At 47.1% G+C, this 21,778-nt stretch overlaps 1 protein-coding gene across 2 annotated transcripts in view; it reads left to right on the top strand.

Annotated features, from left to right (window-relative positions):
* Positions 1-21,778, top strand: part of LOC126095027 (paired box protein Pax-5-like) — a 262,451-nt gene that overhangs the window by 187,952 nt on the left and 52,721 nt on the right. For both annotated transcript variants that reach the window (XM_049909700.1, XM_049909692.1), the window contains exon 4: positions 18,657-19,009. In XM_049909700.1, the coding sequence (XP_049765657.1) occupies positions 18,657-19,009 (353 nt within the window). The remainder of the gene's footprint in view (positions 1-18,656; positions 19,010-21,778) is intronic.

Here is a 21,778-nt window from a genome sequence, read left to right as displayed (position 1 = left end):
CTACGCGCTGTTCACATCCAGCTGCCGCTGCCCAACACTACAATGGCAGACAACAATGCAAACTAGCCACAGACTGCACACAGCACAGCCAGTGATTTTCATATAGAGCGCTACGTAACGTTGCCAATAAGAAAACATAAACAGCCTACTTACATAAAGAAAACATAAACAGCCTACTTACAACCTACATCCGCGTATGTACGCAGAAAGTTAAAATGCATGGCACAGGGTGCTTTGTACCGCCTTAGTTCCACTCGTAAGTGGAATGAGGAAAAATGACTTCCTATTTCCCGCTGTAAAGGCGCTAGCCTCATTTGTTTTGTCCTGAAGGTCCTTAGGCGCGGTGAAAGTGCGGGGCAATAAAATCGTTCTGGAATCTGTCGGAAATGCTCTTTCTCCAAACTCGTTCAAATAGTGTTTCTCGAGAAGATGGTACCCTTCTTTCGAAGTGTTCTGTCTAAGCTCACGGACAATTTCCGTAACATCCTCTCGCTGATCGAGCCCCCCAGTAACTTATCTAGCAGGAAACCTCGGAACTGGTCCCATGTCTTCTCTCGATCCGCATCGAGGAAGGCTAAGTAAATGTTGAGATGTACAGCTTACCTCCAATGGTAGTAGTATTATAGTGGGTACACCGATACCGGGATTGACTAACAGACGAATGCAAATTGTTGTTGTGTGATTGGTTGTTCTACGGCAGTGTTGTTTCACTGGTGGAACATCCGAATCGGTAGGTATTTCAAGAAAGACGCGTAACTTTTCGCGTAGACTTGGGGTCGCTATAAATTTTTCCTGTACACACCGCAAACATAGAAAGCGCAACCCACTGAGCTCTGTTAACGCTCATTTTCCCGTCACTCCACTCGTAAGTGTAGCGGTGAGAAAGTTTAACGTAGGACAAAGTGGAAAATACTATCATGTAACTTACTGGTGTAAGTGATATACCGGGTGATCAAGAAGTCAGTATAAATTTGAAAGCTGAATAAATCACGGAATAATGTAGACAGATAGGTACAAATTTACACACATGCTTGGAATGACATGGGGTTTTATTAGAACCAAAAAAATACAAAAGTTCAAAAAATGGCCGACAGATGGCGCTTCATCTGATCAGAATAGCAATAATTACCATAACAAAGTATGACAAAGCAAAGATGATGTTCTTTACAGGAAATGCTCAATATGTCCACCATCATTCCTCAACAATAGCTGTAGTCGAGGAATAATGTTGTGAATAGCACTGTAAAGCATGTCTGGAGTTATGGTGAGGCACTGGCGTCGGATGTTGTCTTTCAGCATCCCTAGAGATGTCGGTCGATCACGATACACTTGCGACTTCAGGTAACCCAAAAGCCAATAATTGCACGCTCTGAGGTCTGGGGACCTGGGAGGCCAAGCATGATGAGAGTGGCGGCTAAGCACACGATCATCACCAAACGACGCTTGCAAGAGATCTTTCACACGTCGAGCAATACTTTTTTTGTTTCTAATAAAAACCCATGTCATTCCAGGCATGTGTGTAAATTTGTACCTCTCTATCTACATTATTCCGCGATTTATTCAGTTTTCAAATTTATACTGACTTTTTGATCACCTGGTATATTACTAGAAGTGAAAGATGGAGAAGGAACACCCAAAAAGACGTGGCGGAGGAGCACCGTATTTACAAGAGACCCTGACGGATAAGGCAGTGATTTAGAGCTCCATTCTTTAGACGCATTAAGTAACAATTAAATCTCTGAGCACAAAATGCACGTTGTTTGACGTGCTGGAAAAGAAGTCGATTGTTTCAGGAGTCCTATACTGTCAGTAGTTATTGTACACATTCTAGCATATAGTAAGTACAGTTCATGCAGAAAACTGAATTAAAGCGATGTCGTACAGTGGGCTTACGGAAAGACGAGAAGGGAATAGGCGGGCCTTTGGAAAAACGCCCGCTATCTCAGTTGTGGACCTGTCACTGTTCGTGCCAGTATTCGAAGCAAGATGAATGCGATCCTCTTCCTGAATCTGGTCATAGTGGCTTACAAATTCACTCCTGGTTTCCTCGTCAGCATGCTGAATGACGCTACTGGAGACACATGTGGCGTAAAGTGGTGTTTTGTGCAGAGCGCAGACTGTGCCTCGGCGTTAGTAATAGTCGCTTAGGGCTGTGGCTTTGTACAGGAGAGCTTCATCTAGAGGTAGCGACACGGAGGAGCGCCTTACTATGGGGAGACACTGTCTGAAATGTTAGCAGGGCTCTGGGTCTTCTCGGACACTCTTAGCAGTGCATGGCTAAGATGATAATCCGGTCCATTCTGTTTGCGCCAGTAAAGACGACAACTTGTCGCCCTACTCGACGTTCTACCAAGACGAACTCAGCAGATCCGTCCTTCAGTCAACGAGCGTGGGACACTATGCGCGATGGTTAGGCCTTGTACGCATTGGCTCGTAACATCTCTCGGTCAGCTGCGACTACAACCAGAAATTTTGTTCAGTGCTCTCTCAAGATGTTGCCTACCACCTCTAAATACGACAACACATCTGTGTTGCAGCCGTAGTGCATACTGGTTGGCTAGTTCGCAGGTAATATGTCCGTCATTGTGTGACCGTTGGATCTTGTACGCCGATGCAGAAACTGACTGTCTAGTCAGCTTGGGGTGTTTACGAGCTCGGTGTGTAGAGTGGGTGAAGTGCGTGCATTACGGGAGAGAGCGCGGTAATGGGATCACGGGATTACGCGCCACGAGGCGAGGCTTAGCTCAAGTGGGTGTCGGGCGGCCCTGGAGCAGGCCGCGGCTGCTGCTGCGGCTGCGGGCCGCTCTGAAAGCCGCGACCCGACCCTCGCGAGGGAGCCGCGCCGGCACAAAGCGCTTTGTTGACTAACAGTAAGCGATAGGGGAGCGGGCGGCCGGCGGCCGTCGAGGGCCCTTTACCTGTGCGGCCTGCGGCCTGCGCACTTCCAGCCGACACCCTCCTCCCTGCTCCGTAAACATGCTGCGTCACACAGGGTACCCACCATTGCCCAGCTACAGTGTCTTTCGTGTCTATTACGTCTGGCACAACTTTCCCTACGAGAAATGTTACTAACAACTTCACGGCAGCTCACACAGACCGAAGCATATGTCTGTGACGCTCTTGCCCAATTCCGACTAGTTTTGGTGTCGTACTCGTAATAAAACTGGCGAACACGACTAGCGCTGTAACGTTCATTTACACATTAACGAAAATACTTATCTTTTACTGGATAGTGTTATCCACGGTTGAATGTCCTCGCTTTCACTGTTTATAAAATTACTTAGTTAATGAACGTTATACTGCTGATGTAAAGAAACGCTGTCGGTTTCACACACGTTTATTTGGTAAACAATAGCATCATCCTTCCAGCTAAAGCTGACATACCGAACTAACAATATTTAAAAAAAAAACCATCAACATACCGCGATTGTAAACTGAAGTCCTATTCCACGAAATTTCGTTCGAATTGCCGGATGTCAATAAGTTGCTGCCGAAAGTCGGCAGTTTGTACGAAATTTATGGAATAATTTATACGCCGTGAAAATTTTAAAATTCTCAGCTAAGTCTTATTTTTACATGTACTTAGCAACAACTGCATTACGTACGCCATGGCGCATTAGCTTCGCGTCTTCGCTTTTATCACCAGAGCGTCGCACGCACCCCTCTTAAGACACACCACTGACGACCGACACTGTGCACGTTACATACCCTCTTGAGAGTCCGAATCATTTATCTGAACACGGCCATACTAGCAGCAACATTTTTTTTTTCTTTTTCAGTCCCAGGCTTTCTGTAATTAGTCATCCAAGAACAGGAAAATTCCTATAGCATATACGCTTTAGGGACTTCCATATTCCCAAATATTAAACAGTACTCCGTAATATGTGGAAAGAAATTAATCTTTGAAGTCACTTTTGATGACTCTCTGAACTCTCTGAACTCGTCCAAAATACGAAGTAGCCAGCTGATCTCCCATGTTGCACAAAATAGGATAGAACACTGTTCCAGAAACAACGGAAAACGTATGCCAAATTGAAACGAACGCAAAATCTCAAAGACTGGCGATCTCTTACAGAAGCTCGAAATTCAGTGCGGGCTTAATGCGAGATGGTTATAATAGTTTCTACAACGAAACCTTGTCTCGATACCTGGCAGAAAATCCGAAGAGATTATGCTCATATGTAAAGTATGCTAGCGGCAAGACACAATCAGTGCCTTCTATGCGCAATAGCAATGGAAATAACCTATCGATGACACAGTGACTAAACACAGCCTTATGAAATTCCTTCCCCAAAGAAGATGAAGTAAATATTTCAGAATTCGAATCGACAGAAGCTGCCAACATGAGTGACTTAGTAGTAGATATCCTAGTAATAGTGAAGCAACTTAAATCGCTTAATGAAAGCAAGTCTTCCAGTGCAGACTCGATATCAATTAGGTTCATTTCAGAGCATGCTGATGCAATAGGTTTATACTTATACTTAACAATTATATACAACCGCTCTCTCGACGAAAGACACGTGCCCTAAGACTGGGAAGTTGTACAGGTCGCACCAATATTCAAGAAACGCAACAGGAGTAATCCAGTAAATTATAGGCCATATCATTAAAGTCGATTTGGGAACACATACTGTGTTCGAATTCTATGAATTACCTCGAAGAGAACGGTCTATTGGCACACGGATTTAGAAAACATCGTCTGTGTGAAACACAACTAGCTCTTTATTTACACGTAGTGTTGTGTGCTACCGACAGGAGGTCTCAACTTGATTTCGTATTCCTAGATTTCGAGAAGGCTTTCGACACCGTACCTCACAAACGGCTTGTAATCAAACTGTGTGCTTATGGAATATGGTTTCAGTTATGCGACTGGATTCGCGATTTCCTGTCAGAGAACTCACAGTTCGTAGTAACTGACGGAAAGTCATCGAGTATAACAAAAGTGATTTCTGGCGATCCGCAAGGTAGTTTATAATCGTTCTGTTGTTCCTTTTCTATATAAATGATTTCGGTTGTTTGCAACTGATGCAGTCGTTTAATGGCTAGTAAAGTCATCAGAAGATCAAAACAAATAGCAAAACGATTTAGAAAAGGTATCTGTATGGTGCGAAAATTGGCAGTTGACCCTAAATAACGAAAAGTGTGAGGTCACCCACATGAGTGCTAAAAGGAATTCTTTAAACTTCAGTTACACGATAAATCAGTGAAATCTAAAGGCCGTAAATTCAACAGAATACATAAAAATTACGATTACGAACAACTTAAATTGCAAGGAACACATAGAAAATGTTGTGGTGAATGCGAACAAAAGACTGCGTTTTATTGTCAGAACACTTAGAATATGCATCAGATCTACCAAGGAGATTGCCTACACTACTCTTATCCGTTCTCTTTTGGCGTTCTGCTGCGCGGTGTGGGATCCTTAGCAGAAGGGATTATCGGAGTACATCAAGAAAGTTCGAAGAAGGGCAGCGGTTTTGTATTATTGAGAAAGAAAGGAGAGAGTGTCACGGACATGAGAGAGGATCTGGGATGGACATCATTAAAACAAAGACGTTTTTTGTTGCGGCGAGACCTTCTCACGAAATTTTAATTACCAACGGTCTGCCCCGAATACAAAAATATTTTCTTAACGCCGACCCACATAGGGAGAAACGATCATCATAATGAAAATAAGTGAAGTCAGAATTCGCACAGACTGTTATAGGTGTTCGTTTTTTTCCGCACGCTGTCCGAGAGTGGAATAATAGAGAATTAGTGTGAAGGTAGTTCGATGAACCCTGTGCGAGGCACTTAAGTGTGATTTGCAGAGCATCCATGTAGATATAGATGTACACAAGCAATAGATCGCTTAAAAAACTTCGTCCAATTCTGGATTATTATTCGTTGGTCAGGGACCATTGCCAAGTTGAATTATCACAGTGGATAGCAAAGAATCAAAGAAAAATCCCACAATTTGTGACGGTTTTTGTTCAGTCTGCTCGAGAATGGGACGTAGATGACTAGCTGCAGTGGAAGACACTGGGAGAAAGAAGGCAGATCGCGATCAAACTTCCACACAAAATTCAGAGAGCAAGAATTTGGTAAAGTCGGTCTCGTAGTGAAATATACCGTTATCTCCCTCCCGCCCTCCACGCCTTCTGGGTACCACCCGGAAGAGGTGAAATTTATGCTGATGGTAGTGTACCCTCCGCCACGCGCTGCACGGTAGCCTGCCAAGTACGAATGTAGACGTAGATGTATTCGTTGACATTTAGGCAACGACACAAGTGGAGAGTCCCCCTATGGCCGCCGTCATCGTAGTTCCTTCCCCCCAGGTGCTTCCCGAGTGCGGAGCGAGCGGCGATTGTTTCCGGAGCTGCCGGGAACTGGCGGCGCAAGTTGGCGTCGCCGGCGCCGCCGGCCATAACTCGGCTGTTTACCCGCGGCCCACCAATCACGGCGCCGCCCTAATGTGTCCCCGAGGGGCCCTCCGGGCCAGATTGTTCCGCCGCCAAGTTTTACCTCCCCCTTTCTTTACGATCTCCGCCGCTAGTGCCGCCGCCGTCTTAAACTTTTCGGAGACATTCATTCTACGCCACTTAACATTAATTGCCATTTAGTATTACGCTATCAATTAGACGCGAGTGCGTCTTCCGGCGGACCGCGCCCTGGACGCGGAAATTTTAAATTAACTTTATTTCCGGTGGGCGATTTCCGTCGCTAATGCGATTTGCCGCTGCGCCGTTGTGTTTTCCGAGGGAATCGCCGGAGTGTCTGTCTGGTGACGGGCCCGCAGTAAACCGAGTCGGCAGTCCGTGTGCGGCAGTTGCCTGTGGGCGGTGCGCAGCGGCTGACGAGCAGGCCGCGGCTGCACACAACACACAGTGGCCGTGGGTACGGCAGATACATGCGGTCTGCACCCACCAGCGGTAACCGAGACTGGCAGAGGTTCTGCAGAGAATTACAGCTCTATCGGTAATACGTTCTCCTAATACTTTTGGGTCCCGTTATACGTATCTCCTGTCGCTACTTTTTCACTCATTTCGTAAATAGCGGCAGTGTGCGAAGCAGATATTCGATTGTTGTTCTCGATATGGGCAAACGAGAAAAGAAAAGAACCTAAGTGTTACACAGAAGGATACTTGAAGGTAAGTGGACTGATGAAATACGACGTGTTAGCGTTTCTCCTCAGAGTTGGCCGGGAGAAGAGTGCGAAGGAAACACTAATTAGAAGAAGACACACGGTGATTGGACATCGGGGGATAACTGCATACTATGGGAAGCTGTAGAAGGCAAATATAATTCAAGCACAGGAGCTGAACTTACAGCGCGCCACATCAAAGCAGCAGAAGGCTGATGACTTTATATTGAGGATAAAATGCTATTCTCACTTAGCGCCTTAAATAATTTTTCATCGATCGGCATTATGAACACTCGCATGGCGGTGCAGATGAAGCTCCCAAATGAGCTGCAGTACTTTACTGCGATGTTTTCTACGTGTCTAATAGGTTTCGTAATACTGTGCACGCCGGATGCGTGAGGGTGTAGGTACTTTGCAGCACTCTCGTAATGTCAGAGTGATATTCTTATCAACATGGAAGTATTTTTATTTGCGTCACATATCTAAACGCGTTTGCGCGACATGGACCACTCGTGCTTATTTTCATTTCATCAAACCTCTTTTATTTTAAGTGACAGTGTCTCATAATGTAATTAAATTTATATGATACGCTATACGAAAATGCTGTCAGAAGTTGATAGAAGTTTAAAAACGTACAATTTTGTGCTGAAGGAAAAAGTGATCCATCTCTCCTGGACTTACCTGTATTGTGCACAGTGAATTCTTCAAGATTCTCATTATAATTTTTTCCTCCGGCGAATTTTCACAGAGAAGTACTGGGTGAGACGGACCATGTAAAATCGGTTGTACAACAAGAAAAGAGTCAATAAAAATTACAAATTTCTTTTTCGAATATGGTGTAATGAGTATAGAATTATACTATTAAATATGTTACCCAGAAATAGTTTTATCCGTTTATTGTAAATCTTGATTGAACATGGGCTTTTCTAATGAATTGTTGGTTTTGTTCGAACGTTGTAGGTGTTGGCTTAAGACTAGTCGGTTTCGAAGTGTAATCTTTCAAGTTTAAGATTTAGTGGGAGTGGAGTCCGAAGTTGTGACAGTGAAGTAATTGGCTTGTGCAGGTAACTCTGCTCTTTCCATGTGCTGGAAATCACTAGGAATTTTGATGAGTTTCTAAGTTTTTTGGTTGGCCTGTTCGTTAGATTGAACTCTTCCATTTGTTGGCACATGCACACCTTCCGACAAATAAACCTGGCCCGGGACTGCGGCAATATTCAGTGGCATTATGCCACTTGCCTTGAACCTGGTCCGGGACTGAGGCAATATTCAGTGGCATTATGCCACTTGCCTTGAAGTCGCTTCTACCACTTCGGAATTGAAAACGGTTAATTCTCTTCGCTAAATTATTTATCAAGGAAGTGCTGCAAGCGTTGTAAAAATAGCTCTTTAGTTATTTGAAAAATGAGCGATCCAGGGGCTGCAACCAAATTAGAGGCAGACTCTTTAAAATAGTCCCTCGCTGATCTGCAAACTCTAAAGTTTCAAAACAGCTTGTACGAGAAGTTTGTCCATAATAAACAGGCAATACTTTTCCACCTGGTTTCCTGGGCGTGAAATGGGTTTTTAACCAGAACCAGTTATCAAAAAACCCATGTTATTTAGCACTCCCTCAAAATATAAATTCAACTTCCATTAGCACCTAAACTAAATTTAATTGTGGTCCATTTCTCCCACATGAAAAACACATGGTCCATCTCTCTTGACTTCCGTCTGAACGTAGCGAACTTGGTGGCTATTTTACTTTAGTTAAAAAAGAAAAAAAGAAAAAGAAACTGCATCGATACATCGATATTATGCTAACTAACAATTGAAATTAAAATCACATAACTACACAATAAGACTTTTCGGCTTTCCTGATCGGAGAACGTGATTTAGCTCGAGAATTAACTCAAAAACCACAGCAACACTTTTGCACCATGTACGTTCACAAAAGAGCTCCCTCACGTGTAGCGTGAGCTACTCACTAGCGGCGCATTTGTGAAATAACGCCGCTGGTCCGTCTCACCCAGTGGTCCAGTTCTCCCCGACTTACCCTGCTGCATTAAGAGCGAACGCACATCCGATTCGACTGGACCCAGATGTAGGGGTGGTCGGTTTCTGGGCTTTTCATTTCCTCCTACCGTATCGATTCTGTAACCACACTCGCGAGGTGCGTTTGAGTAGCAACGCATTTGATAGCTCCCTCGAAAGTAATTTGCCCCTGTTTGATGTAAACATTACCGGTTTGTTTTCCGATACGATGCGATAGGAGACGGGACGAGAGCAGTTAGCTGCGAGATTAGGGCCCCACTCGACGCTGAACGGCAAACCTCTGCCGGAGCAAAACATTCAATTACGGCCGTGACCGGTGCGGGGCGCCTAAATTAACTGCGTCCCGCCGGCAATCACGGCAGCGCCGCCTGCCGGCACTCGAGCCGCCTTATCGGCGGCAGATGCCGGTTATCCGTGCCCGCGACAGATGGCCTCTAATGAGCCCGGAGGCTGGCTGCGGCGGCGCGGCGTCAGCGCCTCCGTGTGAATGTGTGTCACAACGCACACTCCGCAGTTGTATACCACATGTAAATTGAAGGTGGAGAGGGGAAGAGAGGTAAGGACAGGGATCATTGCTGTCAGCTGCACTGGTACATTACGCGGGATCGGCGGCCACGAGTGAAAATGTGTTCCGCACCGGCATTCCAACCCGGTATCTCCTGCTTACTTTAACAAGGTCGCTGACTGAATGATAGTGACTTCTTATGCTGGTTGCCTTCGGCCGCCATTGCAGACGATTTTTATTCAAAATTTAACGGGTGGCTGGGTTCGAATTCGGCACCGAGGACTTTTTGCTTACTGTAGTGCGCGTCATTTACCACGGCGGCTGAGTTTAGGTCCGTTCTGAGCATCTGACGTCACAAAACACAGTCAGCCAATGAACAGAGAACGACGTTGCCAGAGCTCGACAGCAGTGCAGAGCACGGACGAGTGTCTTCAGTTTTACAAACGTTCAGTCATAAATAAAGTAATTGAACAAGAGCAATGTCTTGATGGCAGACTTTCTTTTATAGAAAGTTCGGAAAAAGCATTCTTTATACCAAATTGCTTCATAATTAATTAAACCAAACAAGCAATAAGCCTCCTAATTCAGGCGATAGCAAGGAAAGGTGTTTGTATCATTCTCACAAACCGCTTTTTCGCAATAAAGAACAGCGGTAATTGTTTATTTCCTGTTGTTCTTCGATGAAACGTGAGTAATTCATAGTCATACCAACAGTGTTTGTCGGTATTTTGCGTGATGTTTTAGAGTCCTCCAGGAATCTTCTTGAATGTCAAACTGCGTTAGCGTAATGGTTAAGGTGTTGGGCTGCTAGGCGAAAGGTTCCGAGCTCAAACCTTGTACGGTGTTTAATATTTTCTTTATTTAAAAACAATATTGAAATGTCTTACTTCATGAATTTTATTCGGTTGAATGTAATTTTTTGAAATTTCTGGTGCTTTGTCTCTTCATTATAATCGTAATAAGTTTTCGGTTTCTCTGATTTTGGGGCCAAATAGTTTTTGTGAAATCGAATGATAAGTGTGTCAAAGAAGTCGGAACACCATGTGTCTGCACAGGCGAGCAGTGCAGTGATGACAAAATCGCTCACAGCGCGGAATGCGGGGCGCACGCCTCTGTAGCAGCGAAAGGGTTAATGAGGCCGTGGTGGCTTTACTTCATAAACTGCGCGCTCACCCCTAAACGTAAGCTTGCGAACTATGCTATACCATGGCGCTGCTTCTATTGGCGCGTGCGTCGTGTGCAACTGACAACGCAGCAATCTCCCGCGTCTGGGCGGGCATGCGCGAGCCGCCAAGATAAAAGAATTGAACTATAGTCATAGACGCTACCCGTAGACCACTAATACGCTTCTCTTATTTATTTATATCTCGTCCACGGATTTACTGTAGGGAATTTATGTACGAAGATGTAATTTTGTCTCATTAGCTCACGTACGGCTGTGTGTGCATTTCTCTACAAGTGTTCTTCCTCACATAGAAATAGACCGTGGGACAGAGAAGACAATAACGTCGGGGAACTGGATTCGGTACACGCGGGGTGGGGGGACTGAAGCGATGACACACGCTGCAGCGGAGTACAGAGTGCGCACACGGGCCCGACTGTACCAGTTTGCAGCGCGCGTTTTTCGCGCACCGGAAGGGAGGCGGCGGTAAACGAGATGGTTGTGCGGCCGTAACATTTTTGGAGCACAAAGCGGCCCCGGGGAGCGCTGCGGCTGTCAGGTGCGGGCCGCGCCGCCGCGCAGTGGAGCGCGTCGCGACGCCGACGCCAGCCGGCGGCGCGCATTTCAGGCGCCATTGCGCGCTGCCGTCGCATATTTCGCGGCCCCGCGGCGCTCTGTCCTGCCCTGCCCTGCCCTGGCCTGGCCGGGCCGCCACACTAATGAAAACCGGCGCCCGCCGCAGCTTCCGTTTGTTCGGGCCTCCCGCGCCCGTTTATATTAGAATCTCATTACGCGGCGACAGTAAAACTGCGCTGCCCGCCTCTCCACCGCTGGCCCCAAACAACAGCGGGAACAAAAAACGACAACAACAACACAACTGCTGCCACCCCCACTCACCCCGCCAAACGGCAAGCGGGCGCGCGCCCGGCTAAATAATATAAAAGCGCGCACTCGTCGCGGCCATTCGTCCGTAATTTATTCGCACATTTCACAATCGGGGCGTTCTCATTACGGACCCCGCGTTTAGTTCGGCGCCGAATATTTAATTATTGGAAACACAACAATGGGCGCGCGTCACGCCGGCCGGCATTAATTATGATCATTGGCGTCGCGTCGCAATGGAAGCGGTGTTTTTGTGCGCTCCCTAATGCGCTGTTTGCCCGCGACAACAAAGTGTTTATGGCGGCGCTTCCTATGCGGCCGCAAACACTGTTTGTCATCCGGCGGCCGCACTGTCAGAGCATCCAGGCCAACGCGTTTCGCGATTGTTATTGTAAATAATTCCGTCAGAAGCGATCGGCGCGATGTATGCTGGTGAAACAGTGCCCCGCACGCTACTACTGTTGCTTATTTCCTTTATCGCCACCATAATGGGAATGGCGTTTCGTAATGTGCGTGACGATTTTATAAGTGATGACAAGTGAACCGAATTCAGTATACTACACGAATGGGATGAATACGACACGTTTGACACCTTTTTGCCATCGTAAGGTGCCATTGCAGCCATTGCCGAGCAGTGGTTGGACGGTGAACCCGCATTTCAGACGAGATGCTGCGGTTGTTGGTTCTGTGTTTGGATGTACGAGAGCAACATCGCCGTCCACCCAGGTGCTTTTGACTTTTTTATTTCTCTTTTTAAATAGAGGCTACTCCTCATTTCCTTCGTCTTCCTGCTCACATAAAATTAGGGCTTTGCCCCTTGAATAGTTTTTTTTCTCGAATATACTTACTTTATCATAGTGTTTACCAGTCTGGTCATATGTGCGTTGTGACAGTTGCATAGTGTATCACAAAGCATGGCTGCAAGAAAATATTCTCAGCGACGCAATGATCTCGCAACTACTTGTTTCTTGCTGCAGTCGGTATGGATCATGACTTTGATAAGTGCCTGCAACAACTGTCCAAGCCAATAAACGACACATTCAAGCACTGATAAATGATACCTCAAGTATAGTATCGTCTGGCTCTAACTTCATCATGCTAATCGCCTCATCTTGCACAACTGATGCACGAGAAACTCTACTAATGTTCAGTCACTGTGGTGTGACAGATTGTGTCCGATAAGTAAATCGAAACTTCTGACCTATCACACGGAGAGAAGGAGGGACGCAGTAGATAGAAGTGCAATAACACTAAACATGATGTTTGTATTTACTTACCTGATTATCATGTGATTAAACAATTAAAATCTACAGATTATTGGGTGTCAAAATGCTACAATTGGATTAAACTACATATTATTCTATATTCTGCGTTTCATTTTGATGAGTGTGTCTCAGTGTTTTTTTTCTGTTAATATCGTGTACTGAAATTTCTTCCTGTTCCGTTTATGAACACAGCCTCTAAAAAATGGTTCAAATGGCTCTGAGCACTATGGGACTTAACATCTGTGGCCATCAGTCCCCTAGAACATAGAACTACTTAAACCTAACTAACCTAAGGACATCACACACATCCATGCCCGAGGAGGATTTGAACCTGCGACCGTAGCGGTCACGCGGTTCCAGACTGAAGCGCCTTTAACCGCACGGCCACACCGGCCGGCAACACAGCCTCTCTGCGAGCTGTTGTCTTAACTTTGTATGCACGATTTCTGCGGAAGAAGTACGTCTGGAGCCGAAGAATATTCGAAATTTATCCCTCGCAAGATGGTTTCTGACATTTTCTAAGCAGGTTGTTGCAAAATCTACAGCTTCATTTTTCTAGTGTCTCCAATTTAGATTTTTCGACGTCATCTCGCCACTCAAACAAGCCAGCGATCATTCTCCTTGTCTTTCCGTATGTGTGCTGGACATCCCCAGTTAATCCGATCTGACGTGTTTGTCACATACAATAAAATCTAAAAAAATCACAATTGTATGTCATGAATATATTAACAGTCCTTTGGCTGGATAGTGATTATAAAAAATAAAAAAAATGTATTGGACTTTGAGCTCTTCGTCATGTCTCTGATGCTGAAAGTTGGAAGCGTTGTTATAACAATTGTGAACCACTCGTTTCGATCCGTCATTTCACTTTTCAGACGTTTCCTGTGTCATAAAGATAGTTCTCTCTCTTTCTCTCTCTCTTTGGTAGACTATGTGCAGCATCATTTGCGTGACGTCACACGTCCGCTGCTCTGCTGTAAACAGGACAGCGGCCTGGCAGGCTTACCCCTGCGGTAGCCGCGATGCAGCCAGCGCTACACTGCTGAGGCAGCCAGCGCTCCGACCGGGTTTGCGCCGTCGCCAGTCAGCTGGTCGGAAAGGATTTCTGTGGACTACCTTCTCTTCATTTACCTGTGCTTCAGGTCTGTGAGCGAGAAATAACTGGCCCCCTTTGATTACCGATATATGTTCACCCAAGTGGTTTCGGCAAAATTCGCGGTATCAGTGCTGTATGGGTATGGTTTATTTCCTACGGTTCTTATCACTTCAGTCATCATTATGTAAATATAATGTTAGGTCCAACAATACAATATTCACGAGACAACGTAATGGTTTCGTTAAACGGTATTTATGTAATTAACATCAATATCTACGTAATGTCGATTACTTGCCCAAATGCCCGCATCTCGTGGTCGTGCGGTAGCGTTCTCGCTTCCCACGCCCGGGTTCCCGGGTTCGATTCCCGGCGGGGTCAGGGATTTTCTCTGCCTCGTGATGGCTGGGTGTTGTGTGCTGTCCTTAGGTTAGTTAGGTTTAAGTAGTTCTAAGTTCTAGGGGACTCATGACCATAGATGTTAAGTCCCATAGTGCTCAGAGCCATTTGAACCATTTGAACTTGCCCAAATGAAGGAGGTGTCCGTACAGGTAAACATAGAATTTCAGCTCAGCACTTACACTGTGTTTTCTGGTAGCTGATATAAAACTAAATATAGCTTTGAAAGATTTTGCAAACGTTCGAGTCTCTCTCTCTCTCTCTCTCTCTCTCTCACACACACACACACACACACACACACACACACACACACACACACACAAAGTCCGTGAACCGTTCTTGGTTGTCGGTCCATTGGTTTTCGTCCTTCTAGGTAGTGGCTCCGCCATCATGACTTCAGAAAGGAAATTACGCGGTTTTTCACGGGAATCCGTTCCAGAAACGTGATACGCCTTAGAGTGAGGAGCTTTTCTTTGGACTGAAAGGAAACCACTATACGCCAAACAACATTTGCTTGATCTGTTGTAGAGTCCTGACTACAGACATCCTTTTGTTTGGCATTCGTGATCAGGAATAGCCAACTTCTGTGGTTAATACAACTCTTAAAAGGCGAACAACTTCACAATATTTTTGTTCGATTTGCTTAGAAATTTTGGAGTCAGTTGTTCTGTGTTGCATTCGCTTGTTTTTCATCTGTTTTCCTCTTCCTCCCGTAAACGGAAGAATGCTCGGATGGTTAACCGCTGCAGCCAACGAGAGTCGTAGGTGACGAAGGTAACGGGGGTTCGATACCCTACTTGCTCACGCCTGGAGATTTTAGGCGATATTCCTCCTTTGTTGCGCTCGGCCGGCAGCTACGCCAAGTAATGGCCAGATGGCGTGGTTTGCATTGGACTTTAAGGAGACTGCGAGACTGCAGGGTACTAGAGAGACATACTACTAGAACTGTCACTGGTCTGTCGAGATCTTCGGAGGGAAGAAGGCGACCTTATCGCTGAACGCTATTCGCACTTTGGAGAACCAGCATTTGCGACACAGTGCAGAACGATTCTGCAGCGTCAAATGTTCGTCTCACGTAAGCAGTTAAAGGAGAACGTAAGGCTTGTGCAGAGGCTTACAGTCACTCATTTTTCCTTTGTTTCATTTGCAAATTGGATCAGGAATAAGTGTGGCCAGTGATGCTATAAAGTACCTACCGCCATGCACGGTTCGGTGCCTTGCACAGCTTGTGCGTACATATTGATGTACACTGAAACGATTAAGAAGAAACAAACAAGTTGTGTCTTTCTTCACTTTCCACGTTTTGCTGTTTTAATTCCCGCAAGTCGTCATTCTTGCTTGTGTGGCCGTATAAGAACTGTTTCAGTATACCAGACCCTGAGCCACGAACAGAACACAGTCAGTATCATTCACAGCTCTGCTAGAACCAGCAGGGCTGCAACACCTGCCATATTTAACTGTTGTCGTCATGTCCTTCTCCTGTTTCTGTGCGTCACGTCTCGTTCTAAAGAGAGACAAGCGACTTCTTAGTGCTCGATTTTTCTCTTTGTGTAGTGCTGGGCCACTGTCGTTTAAACCTCAAACAGCAGATGCACTTATAACGACAGGCAAACTCCAAATAGTTCAAAGGAAAATATCAACTGAAGAATCCTGGCGCAGGAGACCCGTATTATCCTAGGTACGAGACAGGGACCTTTCTGCTACTGGTTCGTATTTATTTGGATTCAGCTCGAGGTCAGAGTGGAAGCTCGAAGAGTTTCCTCGGCCACAAGCACGTGCCTTCCCACACGAGCGCCAACGGGCTGAGCGAACTGCACTGCTGACTGCCCTGCTGTCCCCCCTCCCTCGACACGCCGGGCGCCAAAGCGAAACACGCGGCCGCGCCGCCGGCAAACAAGTTGCGAGCTGCTGGCTGCTGCCTGCTGGCCGCTTTGATATTCATTAGGGAAATTGATGATGGATTGGTCGCAGCGCAGGCGCGGCGCTCGTATTAATCACGTCATTACTTAATTGAAGGGTTGCAGCGGTGTCGCGTTGCAGGCGACGCCGCAGCAGCTCCCCGCTCGCGGGTCACGTGACCGACACCCGCCCCGGCGCTCCGCGCGCATGCGCATTCGGCGCGGCGTGGCGAATGTTTTGTGCGGCGCGGTGCGTGGCGCGCACGCCCGCCGGCGTCGCCACAGCACCCTCTGCCACGCTCTGGCCGCAGAGTTACTCGCCCTTCCCTAGGCTCAACTCTCATACGAGCTGAGCTTCATTACGTCTTTCTATCAAAGAACTGACAGCTTGTGATTCAACTTGTGCGTCGAGTAAGTAATGAAGGAAGTGTAACAAATTTCAGGGGACAGATAAAAGTGCAAAGGAAACTGGTTCTGTTGCTAAAGATCGCAGATGTCGTGGTCTCTCTTGCTAGATGTCAACAAGCCTTGTCGAAAGGATCAGGCAACATTCTTGGCACAAGACATTGCTTAAAAATAAACGAAGGAAACGTGGAAAAGATGAGGAGTAGGAGAGTGGCACAGTGAAGAAAGCTTTATTCGCCAAAAGAATGCTACTGGTATCAGATATTGGTCTAGAAATCTGGAAAGTGTACGTCTGGAGCACAGCATTGTACAGAAGAGAAACTTTGGTCTTCGGAAGTGTGTAGTAGAAGAAAATGCAAGTATTCGAAATGTAGTGCTGACAGAGATTCTTAAAAATGAAGATAAGGTCCAAAATGAAGAAGTGCTAAAGAGATTCGATGTCCCTTACCGGAGGAAGGAACGGGTTAGCCGGACGTCTCCTATGACATCCGTGGACTTAACGTGGGAAGGATCAGCAGAAGGTGGAAAAATAACAGCTGCAAATAAAGACTGTAATTTGCAATATCCAGCTCAGATTATAGGGGACATCGTGTGCAGAAGTTAGGTGCAGACGAAACCAATGCCATAAGGTAGGAAAACATCGCATGCTGCATCAAACTAGCGATAAGACTGAGCACTTAAAAATAAAAAAATAAAGAGATATCGTTTGCGATAAGCTTACTTCGAGTTCCATGTGGCTCAAGTAGATTCTCTTTCTGTGTATTAAATCAGTCGCATTCAGTTTGTAAGTGTTGAACAAAAGGCTGACCTATTATCTATTTAGGCGAGCTCTTCGTAAGGGACAGGATCGTAAGTCAAATTGTGAGGGCGTTTCGTGAATCGTCCTTGGGATGACTCAGTCCGTGAAAGAGTCTCAGTGCGGCACACAGTTTAAATCTGCCATCGTTTATCATCGTTTCGTCCTGCAATAAGCAATTTATTGCAATACGTGCACTTTCGTTGGTAAAAACCATTTTAAACGACACGAACCGCATTCGCGAGATGCCTCAGTCGGCGGTTAAGCTTTGCTGGTCGTTTTGAATCACAAGAAACCAACTGGAGTGCCGCCGTTGCACGTGTTAGCCTGCCGTGACAGGGTGACGCCGTAGCGAGTTCTCTAGGAAAATTGCGTGGCGCGCGGGAGGCGGGAGGCGCGTGGCGGCGCTACCTGCGCACGCGGCCGGAAGTCAACAGGTGCCGCGGGCCACGTGCGGCGCACGTGCCGCGCCGCGCCGCGCCGAGTGGGCGCACAGTTACCCACTCACCAACAACGTGCTCATTCCTTTCTTTTTCATCAGGGGTTCATTCCGTACAGTACTAATCTTTCGAAGAACAACTCCCCGTCTTTTTCAGCAATTGACGTACATCCACACTAGAGTGCGCACATTGAACGTGGCCTTCTTACTGCTAGGAGCGAGCACGGCGAGAAATCGTTACAGCCAAATGTCTTACAACGCTATCCCGAGTCATTATTCTCCAAAGTGGCCCGCATCGAAGGTCTCTGAGTAATGTTCCAGTCTACATCCCAAAGAAATTCCCTAAGATATGAAAACGACATATGAAACTGTAGGCCGGAGTGTAACTCGAACTCGGATCCGTGCTTTTCGCAGGCAGAGTTGTTTAACCCATATTACGGTGACGCGACGCACGGGTTGTTGTTGTCGGCTGCTTCTTTTAGCATAGCATGTGGTATCTGGACTTGTAAAACTGAAATATTCACGTACCGAAATGTCTCAAAGTTTGCCTGTTTTCATCTCCTGTATTAAGTATTTTGTATGTGTACTGTACGAGTACGTTTCTGCAGTGGTGATCGAGCTACAGTGCTGACAGAGGTCTCGTCTTCTCTTGCAGAATTGTGAGGAACAAGGCGGCGGAGAAGGCGAAGCACGTGCACCAGTCACAGCAGCAGCAGCAGCAGCAACAGCAGCAGCAGTCGGGGGCGGGGGCGTCGCCGGCGGGCAGCGGCGCGGGGGCGGGCGCGGGCGCGGGCCCCGGCGTGTCGGTGATCGCGCACGCGCCCTCCGCCTCCGCGTCGGCGTCCGCCTCCGCCTCCGCGGCCGCCGCCGCCGCCGCCGCCGCCGCCCACGCGCACGCGCACCACGACGCGTCGCGGCCCGGCGCCTACAGCATCAACGGCATCCTCGGCATCCCGCAGCACGCCGACCCGCCGACCGCCAAGCGGAAGCGCGACCACCACCACGCAGGTACGTGTCCCGCCACGGTCGCCCCGTGTCAGAAGCACTGTCCGGCAGTCGCACAGCCCACGGCCGTTGACACTGGACGAAGCTCAGCATCTACTACTGCATGAAAATCATGTGCGCGAAAACACGGTAGCATGTATCTAAATGAAAACATAGTCCGTGTTAGCGTAGAAGCTTTTATTTCTCACACTGAAGATGTTTCCATTTTCAACATTTGTCGTTATAAAATAAATATATAGGAAATCCACATTAGCTTGGTGACCACATCTCGCAGCTAGGTTCATTTAACTGTACAATAACAACGAGAAGTCCCACATTCGTCATTACTTGTCAAAGTCTTTCAAGAAGTTCATACTGACGCAATAGAATGTATTGAAAATAACGCCTACTATGGAGCAAGTCCACATAATTGTAAGATGGAATTCTGCAACAAACAACATACGGCAAAGGTGTTCGCCAAGTACAATCGCAGTTATTGACAAACAACCATTTCACCGTTATTTTCTGCTGGGGATATCCAGTGTACTGTATCATCACACTCCTGTCAGGTTGATATTCTTACATCGTAATGACAAAACTGTCTGTCCTTTCTTTCACCTCCTTCCTCCTTAACTAAACGTTCTGAAGGGAAAGAAGACCGTAACTACCGCATGCCCCACAAAGAGTGAAATATCTACACTCCTGGAAATGGAAAAAAGAACACATTGACACCGGTGTGTCAGACCCACCATACTTGCTCCGGACACTGCGAGAGGGCTGTACAAGCAATGATCACACGCACGGCACAGCGGACACACCAGGAACCGCGGTGTTGGCCGTGGAATGGCGCTAGCTGCGCAGCATTTGTGCACCGCCGCCGTCAGTGTCAGCCAGTTTGCCGTGGCATACGGAGCTCCATCGCAGTCTTTAACACTGGTAGCATGCCGCGACAGCGTGGACGTGAACCGTATGTGCAGTTGACGGACTTTGAGCGAGGGCGTATAGTGGTCATGCGGGAGGCCGGGTGGACGTACCGCCGAATTGCTCAACACGTGGGGCGTGAGGTCTCCACAGTACATCGATGTTGTCGCCAGTGGTCGGCGGAAGGTGCACGTGCCCGTCGACCTGGGACCGGACCGCAGCGACGCACGGATGCACGCCAAGACCGTAGGATCCTACGCAGTGCCGTAGGGGACCGCACCGCCACTTCCCAGCAAATTAGGGACACTGTTGCTCCTGGGGTATCGGCGAGGACCATTCGCAACCGTCTCTATGAAGCTGGGCTACGGTCCCGCACACCGTTAGGCCGTCTTCCGCTCACGCCCCAACATCGTGCAGCCCGCCTCCAGTGGTGTCGCGACAGGCGTGAATGGAGGGACGAATGGAGACGTGTCGTCTTCAGCGATGAGAGTCGCTTCTGCCTTGGTGCCAATGATGGTCGTATGCGTGTTTGGCGCCGTGCAGGTGAGCGCCACAATCAGGACTGCATACGACCGAGGCACACAGGGCCAACACCCGGCATCATGGTGTGGGGAGCGATCTCCTACACTGGCCGTACACCACTGGTGATCGTCGAGGGGACACTGAATAGTGCACGGTACATCAAAACCGTCATCGAACCCATCGTTCTACCATTCCTAGACCGGCAAGGGAACTTGCTGTTCCAACAGGACAATGCACGTCCGCATGTATCCCGTGCCACCCAACGTGCTCTAGAAGGTGTAAGTCAACTACCCTGGCCAGCAAGATCTCCGGATCTGTCCCCCATTGAGCATGTTTGGGACTGGATGAAGCGTCGTCTCACGCGGTCTGCACGTCCAGCACGAACGCTGGTCCAACTGAGGCGCCAGGTGGAAATGGCATGGCAAGCCGTTCCACAGGACTACATCCAGTATCTCTACGATCGTCTCCATGGGAGAATAGCAGCCTGCATTGCTGCGAAAGGTGGATATACACTGTACTAGTGCCGACATTGTGCATGCTCTGTTGCCTGTGTCTATGTGCCTGTGGTTCTGTCAGTGTGATCATGTGATGTATCTGACCCCAGGAATGTGTCAATAAAGTTTCCCCTTCCTGGGACAATGAATTCACGGTGTTATTATTTCAATTTCCAGGAGTGTATCATGCCGGGGGAGCCTCAATGACGTATTTGGTCTTATAGGTCGCAGACTCGTTTCTCAAATATATTTACCTCGTTAACTGCTGATATTATCCATTCGCTTTCAGTTATAGTAAGACTAAGTTGATAACAGTGAGTTTACCAGAACTTCAGTATCTGGCATAATACATTTCGTAAGGGCAGCTCTGGAGGATGGCTGAAATTCAGCTGCTAGAACTGAATATTTTTCGAACTTATTCACGGATTAATATTGTGTGCAGCATCGGGACTACAACCCAGAACCTTTATTTTTTGCAAATAGCTACTGGTTTCGAACGTGGGAAGTTCATCGTCCAATGGAATATTACGTTTTACGGAATGTCTCTTGATTTTTCATTAGTCTTGCTCATGAGACGTTCTATAAAACGTATAATTCCATCGGACATGTTAATAGGTTTTGTCGAACTGGAGAAAGCGTTCAAGAATGTCGAATGGTGCAAGATGTTCGAAATTCTGTGAAACATACGTGTAGGCTATAGGGAAAAACGGAGAATATACAATATGTACAAGAACCCACTAGGAGACAATAAGAGTGGAAAGTCAAGAATGAACTGCCTGAATTAAAAAGGATGTAAGACAGGGATGTAGTCTTTCGTTGGTGCTGTTTAATATTTACATCGAAGAAGCAGTTCAAG

The sequence above is a fragment of the Schistocerca cancellata genome, chromosome 1, assembly GCF_023864275.1.
Source record: "Schistocerca cancellata isolate TAMUIC-IGC-003103 chromosome 1, iqSchCanc2.1, whole genome shotgun sequence".
Taxonomy (NCBI): Eukaryota; Metazoa; Arthropoda; class Insecta; order Orthoptera; family Acrididae; genus Schistocerca; species Schistocerca cancellata.
This window is presented reverse-complemented; position numbering and strand designations above follow the sequence as displayed.